Here is a 13,288-nt window from a genome sequence, read left to right on the forward strand (position 1 = left end):
ACATCTCTGCGCCTCTCCAGTCCGTGAGCGGGTACCAGCCGGGAGCAGTGCGTCTGCCGGAGAGGATGCCGAGGTCGTCGCCGGGGACCAGGTGAGTAGGATTTCCTTCCTTAGGAACCCCTTTTGGACTACTTCGGATCCTGGACCCCGGAGACATCAGCCCTGGAGCCCAGGACCCCGGACCAGCCCCGGAACCAGGACCAAGGCCCCAGAACCGGACTCTTCTGTCCAGGAGCCCCGGACCCCGGACCCAGGATCCAGGGACCGACCTACGGGCTCAAGGTAGGTAAGTATCAGTGTGTGTGTTATGTGTGTATTAAACTTTTATTTTTCAGGGTGTCAGTGTGTTTTATTTAACAATTTTTTATACTGTAGAAATATAAGTGCCAGCGGGCCCTTTAATGCCCCGCATGCTGGGACTTGTGGTTCTCCAAGTCCCAGCATGCGGGGTAGGCTTGCTAGGACTCATAGTTCTACAGTAGAAAACAATAGTTTTTATTCTTTTTTTTACACTTTGCATCAGCCCGATGCCCACCACCCAGGGGCATCGGGGACAGCCCCGGACTTTCAGCATGGGCTGGTAAGTCCTGGAAGGGGGGACCCCTTCATTGGGGTTGTCCCCACTTCCCCAGGACCCCTGCCCATGCCGACCAGCCAGGGGGATAATGCTTTGGCCGCGAGACCTTATATAATAAGTGTCCCCCGGCTGTGGCATTACCCTGCTGGCTGGTTGAGTCTGGTGCTGGTTCTTAAAATACGGGGGACCCCTAGTCATTTTGTCCCCCCGTATTTCGGGAACCAGCGCCGGACCTTGAGCCTGGTGCTGGTTTCATTAAATCAAGGTGACCCCTATTTGTCGGGGACCCTGATTTTATGTCACCAGCACCGGCTCAATGAGCCCGGGGCTGGTTATGCTCTGGCGGGGGACCCCGCGCTGTTTTTTTTTATTTTAACTGTTTAAACTTTTTTTTACACCAGAACCCAGCACAGATCATTGCGATCTGTGCAGGGTTCTGGCTAATTCGCCCATCAGAACCTGGTCTGATTTTTGGGCGAATTATAGACACAGTTTATACAAATCGCATACCATTAAATATGCGATTTGTATACTTTTTAATGTGAAAACATCTGTATGCGATGTGCTGCGAAAAGCAGCCATCGCATTTCCAGTGTGTCCAACTTGTTGGCCAAAATCGCACTTTTTTCACATTTTCGCAGCTCATTAAATATGCGAAAATGGAAAAAAATGCGATTTCGGCCGTTTTTGCGAAAAAAATCGCCAAAGTCAGATTATCTCATCCCATAGAATGTCACCCATAGTATATTTAGGGTGTGTTAGGGTAATAGGTATATATTATATTTAGGGTGTGTTAGGGTAATATGTATATAGTATATTTAGGGTGTGTGGGGTGATAGGTACTGTATATAGTATATTTAGGGTGTGTGGGGTGATAGGTATATAGTATATTTAGGGTGTGTTAGGGTAATATCTATATAGTATATTTAGGGTGTGTGGGGTGATAGGTATATAGTATAATTAGGGTATGCGGGGTGGTAGGTATATAGTATATTTATGGCGTTTAGGGGTGATAGCTATATAGTATATTTAGGGTGTGTGTTGGGTAATAGGTATATTGTATATTTAGGGTGTGTGTTGGGTAATAGGTATATTGTATATTTAGGGTGTGTGGGGTGATAGCTATATAGTAACCAACTGGCTGCAGTTCTGACATTACATCCTAACTGAGCTTTACATATTTCTTGTTTATACCACTTTAATACTGCATGAAATAACCAAGGTGTTGCACTTAAGCACGCAAAACCCCAGGATTGTAGACAGTGTAAATGCACCCGAGACCCGTTCAGTGCAACGAAATAGCCTGCGCTGGGAGATGCTCTCATCTTCCAGCATCGGCTCAGGACCTGCCTCCGCTGCTGTCACCCGTCTCAGCATTATACCAGGTAGGGAGACCAGTGGAAAAGGGTCACAGGCCGGGATGCACCTGGGTTGGAGACACATACAGAATAAGATTGCCCATTACATCTCAGTTCTCAGTGATGCCCCTACACACATAACTGGAGATGCTCTTCAAAAGCTTCAAATTCTGCGTATCTTGGGTGGTGTGTGTGTGTGCGGGGGTGGGGGGGGGGGGGGGGTACACCTGGCTGATGGCCATTTTAACAGGCTGAAAGTTGCCAACCAGCCGCTGCCAAATGTGTTTTATGGTACATCGGAGCCAAAGTGTTTTGTTTTTCCTATCGGTGGCCATTTTATTTATTTTTCCTATTGAAGCCGCTGTATTTCAAGTTTTTCCTGTAATATATTCCACTCCCCACCTACCACAAAAAATAAATCCTATACTGGTGTTTATATATATATATATATATATATATATATATATATATATATATATACTAACTCTCTAACACACTTGACTTTTTTGATTTGTTTATTTTTGTGTTGCTTAGCAACATAACACCCCCGGCGATGTGACGTCATGAACTGAGCGCCAGCGCTGACGCACACGCTGCGGGAGCAATTCACGTGCACGGGGCTTCTTGGTGAAGGGATAAAGGTATGTACCTTTGTATTATGTGTTGTACTTCTGATGAAAACTCGTTTAACACGAATTGAAACGTTAAGCAAACTGCTGTCTCCGTGAGTTTATTGACCTATGCTGTGAGTACCGCCATCCCCCTGAACCTATATATATATATATATATATATATATATATGAATTTAAACGTGTATATGTGTGCTTATATATATGTTTGTGTATAGGTGTGTGACTGTATGTGTGTGTGATAATATGTATGTTACTACTGTATGTGTATCATGGTATACATATGGTATCCGAGCATTTAGGAGGCTGGCGGTCATAATACAGAATCCGGCATACCGTTATTAAAAATGTCAACAGGGGCTCCCAAGACACCCTAACCCTCTCCTCTACCCCCCTAAAACTCCCTTCTAGCAGCCTCCCCCCCTCCCATAGCCTGACCCTAATCATCTCTGCTGGTGCCTAATCCTAAACCCCACACCTCACCACCTCAACCTACTCCCTGCAGCCTAAACCTATCCCTACCCCCCCCCCCAAACTAACCCGTAGTCCCCCCACTAGTGCCTTACCTAACCCCCTTCCTCGGGTACCTGGTAGCTGGCCTAACATTCTTGCCAATTGGGATCCCAGCTGTCAGTATTCCTTGTGACTGTGTGTATGTGTGTGTGTGACTATATGTATGTGTGACTGTATGCATGTTTATATGTGTGGTCTGCATTGTCCAGAGGGGAGGAAAGTAGGTAAGGGATTGCTCTTACCTGATATGTGCACAATGCAGAAAGCAGTCCAGCAGCTGTGGATATTATGTACTTGCACCCTGCCTGACATGAAATGGTGGCATGATGTGTGACCACACCCCTTTTCATATATGCAATGAAGGATTGTGCACTAGAATCAAAACACTGTGCTCCAAATGTTGGTTTTCAGGGCCCCCCAGTCTTAATGCCCCCCCCCCCCCCTAAAGTCTTAATCCAGTTCTGTGACAGGTTAATAAAACAATTGCAAGAATGCCAACGATATGTGGCTTCAAAACCTGCCACATATTGCCGGCAAGTTGGTTGAGCACGGAAATATTGTACAGGGTATGGGCACCTTCACTTTACAAATCATGGCTACTGCATCCCATGGCTTTTAGTCACCCCAACCTAACAATGATTTTTGTTGACTTAAAAGTTGCCACAAATTTACCAGTAACACTGGTAACAAATTGGCATGACTAATAGTATATGGGTCACCATTTTTCACTAAGGAATCCAAGTTTTGTATATTACTGCTATCTGCTGGAGTGGGTTTGCGTACTCACTTCCAACTTGTCATTCCCCCCAAGGAGGGGCAGTGCGCGCGCCATAGGGGGCATTTCCTAACGGGAAGGGGTCATGGCCTGTACTCACGGCGCTGTCACAAGGCCACGCCCCCGTTTTCGCCACTGTGGGGGCATGCCCTCTTGCTGCAGGAATAGATTCTGTGCGCATGCGCACAGTGTCTATTCATATGTGACAGGGGGTACTCCCAACTGCCCCTGACCCCCCCCCCCCCCGTGGGACACTGCTGGCTACGGGAGAGACGTGGGTACGCAACAAAAAACTGGGACATTCCCCCGATAAGCAGGACAGATGGGATGTATGAGATAGTGGTAGAATAGCAAAAATAAACAAAGAGTACATTATGTTTCAAGGTAATCAGGCGCATCACTACGATTTATAGCGCCCCAAACTGTCAATGTTTGTCTGTCTTATCTAATGAAATAAGTAAACTTAACAGATTGAATATTCTGAAACTGCCATACATCCCAGAAATTCATATTTCTTCGAAAACTTGACGATAGTTTGTTGTTTGATGCTTTGCAGCTTATGTGACTAAATTGAACAAACAAACAGCATAATTAAAAATAAACTCAACATGAAATCTAACTGATTGCTGAAAGACATTGAAATAGACATTGGATCTGCAATAATCTAGACAGCTCTGTGAATCTCAGGACCGGCAACAATATATTTGAAAGGCATATGGGGCATATACATCAGCAATGCTTGAATAGAGTTACAGTATATAGAGAAAAAGTATGAACCACACAGCTCCTAACTGACATTTTTTGAATGCAGTCTGTAACATGGCAGTTAGGGAACTGATTGGCTGGTACTTTATCTGTCGCTACTGTATCATTCTCCAAGCATTGAGGTGTATGCCCAATAGTGTTTAAAGACCAAATGTATTCATCCTTAACAAGTGATAAAGGGCCTTATTCTGGTCCGTTCGCAAGGACCAGAATATTCGCAGGTGGTGTAATATTCGCAGATAGTGGGCATGGGCAGGGTCATTTCTGTGCATGTGCGTACGCCGGGTGCGTGCGGCCACGGTGAACAGGGTGTTTGCTGGGCGCACACACCCAAGTGTGTGGGCGGGGGGGGGGGGGGGGCATGGTGGGGCGGAGGGGCAGCCCAGGCCATTTGCATATCGGAATGCTCCTTCAAGGGAATCGCCCTTGGTAATGGGTGACAGCCAGGCCACCATTCGCAAGGCGGGGTTTGGTGGACTCACAAGGCTGCGAAAACCAGAATAACCCCCAAAGTGTACAGTGATAAAGAGTGATAGCTGTCATGTTACAGGGTGTGTTTGAGAAATGACAGTTAGGATCTGATTGGCTGGTACTTTATCACTCTAGACTTTATCACTTGGTAAGGCATAACACATTTGGCCCATAATGTACAAAATAATGAAACTGAAACAGATACCACATTTGGTGCAGGTTTCATGTCCGTTACTCTATGTCCAACGTATTTGTATTTAGCATGAAACATTTCTGAGTAATCAGTTGATCTTGTCACTTTTTAGGGCATATTTGTTAAGGCCTCTAAGGGGAATATTTACTCAAAATTCTAAAACAGATAAATCAGGGTGGTGTTGCCCATAGCAACCAATAAGAATGTATCTGTCATTTCTCCATTGAATTCTAGAAAATGATGGAATCGGATGGCTGCTACGGGCAACACCACCGCCACTGAGTAACTATGACAAAACCAGGCTCATTTAAATAAGATTTATTAGAGCATAGTGCTCATGTACTCGCTATGCATAGGTAATATTAGGCAAATGTATGTATATGCGGCCAGCTCAGGGAAAAACCTCTTGTTACCATCATCATGTGATCTCTGATCAACAGGTTCAATCAGACATCTGTTATAACATATACTAGAGGACAGCATAAGAATCAGTGGGGCAGATGTAGTGTGGCCAATCCCGGGATCGGGATCGGCGGGATCCCGGGATTTGGCCTGAAAATGTCCGGGATTTCAATCCCGGGATTTCGGGATTAGACTGCGCATGCGCATTCTAATGCCGGGCAGCGTCTGAGCACTCGCTCAGACGCTGCCTGGCTGTTCCCGTAAACTGACCCGGCGTGCGGCCTGCGTAGCGTGACAGTAGAGGTCACGCTGCGCAGGCCACACGTCACCAGTGACCGCACGCCCGCCTACCCGCCGGCCTGCCTCCGCCTGCCTGCCTCTTCTCCGCCGCCCGCCTGCATGCCAGCCTGCCTCTGCCCGCCCACCTGCCTGCTGTCTTCGATGGAGGTGCACTTGCCGGGAGGCACCGGGCACCTCCAAACCCACTCCCGGCCGCCCGCCCGCTGCCTTATGTAAGTAGATGTGCGGGTCGGCCGGGGTGGGTCCAATGCTAATAATGGGCTTTTTGGTTTGGATGCCAATCCCGGGATCCCGGGAATCCCGGGATTGAGCATTTTTCAATCCCGGATCCCGGGATTGAAAAAATGCCCCGGGATTGGCATCCCTAGGCAGATGTATTAAGCATTAACAAGAGATAAACGCGAGGGTGATAAAGAGAGATAAACGTCCAGCCAATCACCTGCTAACTGCCATGTTACAGCCTGTTTTTGAAAAAAGTCAGTAAGGAGCTGATTGGCTGGACATTTATCTCTGTTTATCACCCTTGCATTTATCTCTTGTTAAGGCTTAATACATCTGCCCCACTGCCCTTTATTGCAAATAGGATGACCCTGATAGGGGCATTTTCTTATGTACAGTCCATCAATTGATCTGGTTAGTCTCATGTAGCATCTCCGTCAGGCAGATCGGCCTAGCTGGATAAAATTGGCAATAACTGTGTTGTGGGCTCACCGTGTAGATTTTAATAGTCAGTGGCTGAAACTCTTTTTAGCACTGTCAGCTCCTGAATACTCTAATAGGGGCCTGTGCAATAATGTGTAGGGTCTCCCCAGTGGCTAAACCTATCCAGTTTGGCCACCCACATAAGTAATCCAAATCAGAACGTTGGGATTTAAATTCATTGTCCAGATGCTTAATGTGTGTGACAAGCTTATGATTGTTGGGTGGTTTTCTTTTCATAATAGTAAATTACCTGCCATACAAGAGGTGGGGGTGTGTGTGTGTGTGTGTGTGTGGGGGGGGGGGGTGGGGTGTAACCACAGGTACTGTAAATGCCCCACAACTCACATAGCAAGCAACACATAGGGGGCCTGATTCGGTGCAGCCCGCTAAGCAGCGGTCGTTCACTGCTTGCCGAGCAGCTTAAGGCTGCCCGCTGGGCGAACGTATGCCTACCCCCCCTCAGAAACATGCGAATGCAAACACATCCATTTGCATGCAAGCATACGGGGGGGCGGGGTTAATCATTTGATGGTCGCCGACCAGCGAATGATTTTCCCCCGTTCGGGGGGCGCCCCCCCTCGCCGCACCTAACCTGCCCCCCCTTCTTACCCGCGGTCTGCGTCTCGCCCGGCTCTCTGTCGGGACCTTCCTGACGTCACGGTCCCGGCCGGCTCCTGCTGCTACAATGAAAACAGACTCTTAGAAAATGGCTACCCCCATACTGCAGACAGAAAACTGTCTGCAGTATGGGGGCAGCCATTTTCTAATTGTCAGTTTTCATTGCAGCAGGAGCCGGCCGGTACCGTGAGGTCAGGAAGGTCCCGACAGAGAGCCGGGCGAGATGCAGACTGCGGGTAACTATAGCCCCGCAGCCCCCCCCCCCGGCGGCGCCCCCAATTTCTCTGTGCCCCCCCGCCACCGCGGGGGCTGCGGAGCTATAGTTACGCCACTGTCCGAAATGTTTGAGAACGGGAGGGACACTGACATTATGTGATGTCAACCATCTGGCCCGTGCAGGCTTCGACCGCAACCACCATTTTGGTTGGCCCAGAAAATGCTGGGCGTCCCCATGTGCCAGCCTCCTGTCCGCCCACTACCCAACCCCTCTGTACAAACACCTCGGCGACTGTGATAGTCGCCAAAGGCATTCGTACAGCGGCCCTGCACATGCATATATTCGGCAATATACATGCGCAGAGAATCAAGCCCAGAATCCCCAACCACAGGTAACAGGTATATCAGTATATCAATACAAATCACTGCAAGCAAAGTACTGGTCACAGAAATCTGGATGGCTTCAGTTTTCCTTAAGGTAGGCAGTCAGCATTACTGAAGCCAATCACAGCCTGACATTGGGACTTCGAAAGATCTCTGTGATTATTATATCAATTTAACAATATATTGTAGGTTCGGGCTACACTTCTAACTAACAATACCATTACAAAACATTTAACTAACAAGTAAATGCTAATAAGTTATTCGTGTAGGAAATAAATGATCATAAAATATAATAAAACATGAATCTATAGTAAAAAAAATGATAAGATGGTTCTAACGCAAAATACTGATGCGATGATGTCACATCCTTCTGATAGTAACATTATCATTTACAATAATTATTATATCACTAATTGTTATTTTTCTTAATGATTATTATTATTATTTCCACCATGATTTTGGTATTATCTATACATGCTACCAATCTTCAACATGGATACCACAGTATACCACCCAGAGTAAAGTCCAATACCTTTGAGACTTAGGGCCTTATTCTAGTTCACTCTTTCTGACAAAATTCTTCTTAGATGGACAAAACCATGTGCACTGCAGGTGGGGCAGATGTTACTTGCGCAGAGAGAATTAGATTTGGTGGGGTTTTACTTTAAAGTGAGATCTATATTTCAGTGTAAAAATAAAGCAGTCAGTATTTTCCCTGCACAGAAACAAAATAACTCACCCACATCTAATTCTCTTTGCACATTTTACATCTGCCCCCCTGCAGTACACATGGTTTTGTCCATCTAAGAAGGATTTTGTCAGAAAGAGTGAACTAGAATAAGGCCCTTAATTCTAGTGATGCCATGCACAGACTGATGCTATATCCCCTGGCAGATATCATAATTCAGAATCCCACCTTATTGGCAATAACATGCAGGTAAAAGGCTTCAGGTGTTAAACAGATAGTTGTTTTTTTTATTCTGAGTGGCTCACTTTCCAAACCAAGGGCTCGGAATAGTGGAGACAATGAAACAACATTACACAGGTACAGTAGCATTGATTTGAAGGTCTGAGGAACCTCTACAGTTAATAAGTTAAATAAAGGGATTTTTTTACATAAATATTTGCTCGGAACCGTGTGGTATCTACAGCACAGATAGAATTCTACAGTTTGACAAACGTTTACAACACTACACTGAGTGCAATTCTTTTATAACATTTCAAATATACAAAGTTCTTTTCCTTTTTTTTCTGTTTTCTTTTTATAACAATGTTATGTACATAATCAGTAATCACAGTTTAGTGACTTAAACAGTCCATAAATCTGACAGTTCGTTTCCCTTTGGTTTGGTATGAAAATAAAATAAAAAATACAAGAAAAAAAATAAACCTTGGTTGGTGTTTGAGAAAACAAAATAATACAATAGTGAATATACAGCTCTTGTTAAGTGCACTGACTATAATGAAACTAAAGGTATTTAATTATCAGGTTACTCCATGCAGTAGAGTTTGCAATGTGTTACTACCAAGAGGATGGGGCGTCTGTGGGCAGTTCTGGCTGCTGAAGTGGTTAATACAAAAATAATATCAAAATGAGATTTAAACAGTGGAATATGGTACCTTATAAGAAGGGAAGGAGGGGGTAGAGGGTCATTGTTTTTAGGAATAAAATGTATGCATTACCAAATAGAGGAAAAAAAAATATTGCATTTGTTGTGTCTTAAATACACTAATTTGCGCATACTATGATGTCACTGAAATGAGCAGGGAATTAGCAGTTGATGACGTACAGTACCAAGGTTTACTGCTCAGGAGCTGCATAATGTTTTTTTACACTCATTATTACTGTATTAACGCATTACAAGGATGCTGTATAGTTCTTCTTGCAGGGCACGCATAGTCCAATAGTCACTGGTCCAGGTTAGTGTTGCTTCCTTTGCATTTGGTCTTGGTGGGGTAGTTGGGGAGGGGGTGCTCCGGCTTAGCAGACCTCCTTCCCTGTGCTGCTCCCGGGCAGGATGGTGAGCTGTGTGAGCTGTGCGGCGTGCTCCTTGGCCTTTAGCCTGAGAGCCGCTATGCTGGACGCCCGCCTGTCTGCGGCAGCTGTGGCTGGGTCTGACAAACCGCCGGACTGCGCTGCGCTTTCCGCAGCGGGATTGGGCTGCCTGAGGAGTGCAGCGGCGGTGGAAGCACTAGTGAGAGGAGCCATGGTGGAGAAAAGTCTGCAAAGCAAGCAATATACAATGGTAGTCAGAGACAGGCAGCTTATGCCACAAGTGACGCACTCTTCATTTTTTTTTTTGCGCATGGGAATGACACATTAAAAACATTATAAAGCAAATGGCCATAATAAGGAACAGAAACACAGCAGGCTGTGACTCCCCAGCTATTGCTGAACTACGTCGTTGAGTATTATGGCACTTGTAGTTCAACAGCAGCTAGAGAGCGAATAGATGCCAGAAATTGCGTCATATTTATGATGATAACTATTTTATCCTTGTTATTACACAAACAATAGTACTTGTTCTATTCTAATGAGACAAATGAGGATGTTGCAATTTCAGCATTCAGCTAGATCATGCAGGCGGGTAGGACATGTTATGTTATAGTGTACATAGAAACCGAAACTCATTTTTAATAGAATATATTAAAGAACAATTACACACTGAATATTATACGACACATCCAATTAATACAGATCTGGCAGGGTAGCCATTAGTACGCACAGTAATACATATGGGCTGTCCCTTGTCTGACAAGCACCGAGCCTAACAACAGCTTCTAACTGGTGGCATCTCTAGTAATAGTTAAATATATATATTTTTATATTTATTTTGTATTCCAGTAGCTAAATGTCAAATACCCGTCAGCGACCTAGAATGCGATCACAATGACAGTAGAGCAATTATACTTTGATATGGATGTTTTACTGCTTTCCCTACAGAAGCCACCAAAATACAGGTGACAAGCTTGGGAGATAGACGGAGCTTTAGAGACTGTCTATTAGCCTTGGTTGTGATCATCAGCTTCCTTGCTGTGATATGGGAAGAGTCTTGGCTCTGCCACTGAGAGATACTAGTCTGATGCTCCATGGGCGCAGCAGTGACAGGAGCAGACAGATATTACAGAGATTCACACGTTGCACTTTAGCAATCCTCACATGCACCATGGAAATGTCATTTGTAAAACACGAGACTTTATGAGATGCACAACAAGGTGACCTCCCCAGATGTTAAGTGGCCTGGTGGCTAATTAGCTAGTAAAGCTTTTCCAGTAATACTAGGTGGGGAATGCCTATGTGAGAATCTGTTCCTACAACAGACTTTTGGAATAGTTCCAATTAAGAAATGTCAGATAAGCGCAGCTAATTGGGATTCATGTCTTTAAAACTTTATACTAGAGTCCACATACAGTATGACTATCTATCGATCGATCGGTCTGTCTGTCTGTCTATCTATCGAGAGAAAGAGATCTATCTATCTATCTATCTATCTATCTATCTATCTATCTATATCAATCTATATATAAATATATATCTATCTATGTATCTATGTATCTATGTATCTATCTATCTATCTATCTATCTATCTATCTGTCTATGTATGTATGTATGTATGTATGTATGTATCTATCTATCTGTCTGTCTGTCTGTCTATCTATATCAATATCTATCTATCTATCTATTTCTCTATCTACTGTATATATATATATATATATATATTCTAAGTTGAATTGCTAAGAATTCCTACTGAACTAGTAATAATGTGTTTGCAGCAGAGTCTTGTTGCTGGTGGAATACATCCATCCCAAATGCCTCTGATATTTATAACTGAAGGACTGATGGAAACTCACCTCTCATATGTACTAACAGTCATGCAGAAGAACATTTATGAACGATCTCTGTCGTGTTCTGGGCATTATAAAGAATGGATTGCCAGCTCTGCAACTAATGTAGAATTACAAGTCCCAGCATGCACAACAAGCCCCTGGCTGTAATAGAGTATGCTTAGACTTGTAGTACCACAGCAGCAGGAGCGCCTGTGTTTAACTGTACTGTATTGGCATTTCTCACAATAGCCATTGTCAATGTGGGGATTCTGCACAATTGAACGAAACAAGTCCAGATTGGTGGCTTGACCTCAACGTGCTCATCATGGAAATAAGGAGTCACCCTAGACCAGGCCTGGGCAATTGCGACCCTCCAGATGTTGAGGAACTATATATCCCAGGATGCTTTGCATTAGTTTTGCTATGTGGCCATGCTGAAACTGATGCAAGGCATGCTGGGATGTGTAGTTCCTCAACATCTGGAGGGCCGCAATTGCCCAGCCCTGCCCTAGACCCTACATCCAAAACCTAATACATTTTAAATAGATTGAAAATATAGTATATAAATACCAGAAAAGCACACGTGATGTCATTGATCATCCCTGACGTCATTTTGAGTTTCCATAGGTTGCATGGTTTGTGCTTATTTTACAACCAACAAAAAGTGTGTCATAGTCTATAGAAGTGTAATGATTACCTGCCAAACGCAGGGCTGATGAAGGCTGGGTGTCGAAACACAGCTGCCCCCAGGAAGGTGCTGAGTCCTAATGGGGTCCCATTGGGTGACATTGATGTGGAGCCTGGTGGAGGAGGTAGACTGGGGAAGGCGGCAGCAGCAGCGGCGGCAGCAGCGGCTGTCCAGGCAGAGTCCAAGGCATGGTGGTGGGGAGGGAATGGACTGCCATCAAGGTATGGGCTTAGTGGGTGGCTGGCTGACAAAGGGCCAGGGAAAGGCAGGCCTGGGGCATGTGTCTGGGCACCGGCCTTTTCCCTCTTTCTCCACTTTGCTCTTCGGTTTTGGAACCACACCTGGAACCCAAAAAAGACCAACGTTATATAATGTCACTTTTATCTCATATGGCTTCAGATCTGTAAACGATTTGTGACAAAATAATGTGTCATCACTATGTATACAGGTAATAGATAGTCCCTTAGATATTGGAAATGCAGATGAATAATGCCCTAGTGCAATCCAGCAAGTCCCAATGCACGTTTATTCTCAGTAATGTACAGCACTGCCGGCAGGATGAGGGGATAATCATTGCTTAGTCCTTCCTAGGAATCAAACCTTGCTTGATTAACAAGAGCAGGATTGTGCTACAGGTGATTGCCCAAAACATTAGGTATCATATGGCGGGTAATGATGTCACAAACCTCTATTATAGAAAAATAATCCGTGGATGGCTATTTTACTGATGAGCTGCATTATAGAGGGGGACAAATCATATGATGACTCCCTATCTCAGCCCAGAGCGTTTGGTATCGAATCACTGCTGATTCGTATCTGCGCTTATTTAGGGATAGGAGTATTGATAAGTATTGGATCGCATATAAAAG

General features: G+C 44.8%; 1 protein-coding gene across 1 annotated transcript in view; it reads right to left on the reverse strand.

Annotated features, from left to right (window-relative positions):
• Nucleotides 1-8,849: 8,849 nt before the first annotated feature.
• Nucleotides 8,850-13,288, reverse strand: part of ARX (aristaless related homeobox) — a 10,935-nt gene continuing 6,496 nt past the window's right edge. The window contains exons 4-5 of the mRNA XM_083172526.1: nt 12,429-12,760; nt 8,850-10,125 (exon numbers count right to left, since the gene is read on the reverse strand). Of these exons, the coding sequence (XP_083028652.1) occupies nt 9,885-10,125; nt 12,429-12,760 (573 nt within the window). The 3' untranslated portion in view covers nt 8,850-9,884. The remainder of the gene's footprint in view (nt 10,126-12,428; nt 12,761-13,288) is intronic.

The sequence above is a fragment of the Crinia signifera genome, chromosome 2 (assembly GCF_055691185.1).
Source record: "Crinia signifera chromosome 2, ASM5569118v1, whole genome shotgun sequence".
In the NCBI taxonomy this organism is placed as follows: Eukaryota; Metazoa; Chordata; class Amphibia; order Anura; family Myobatrachidae; genus Crinia; species Crinia signifera.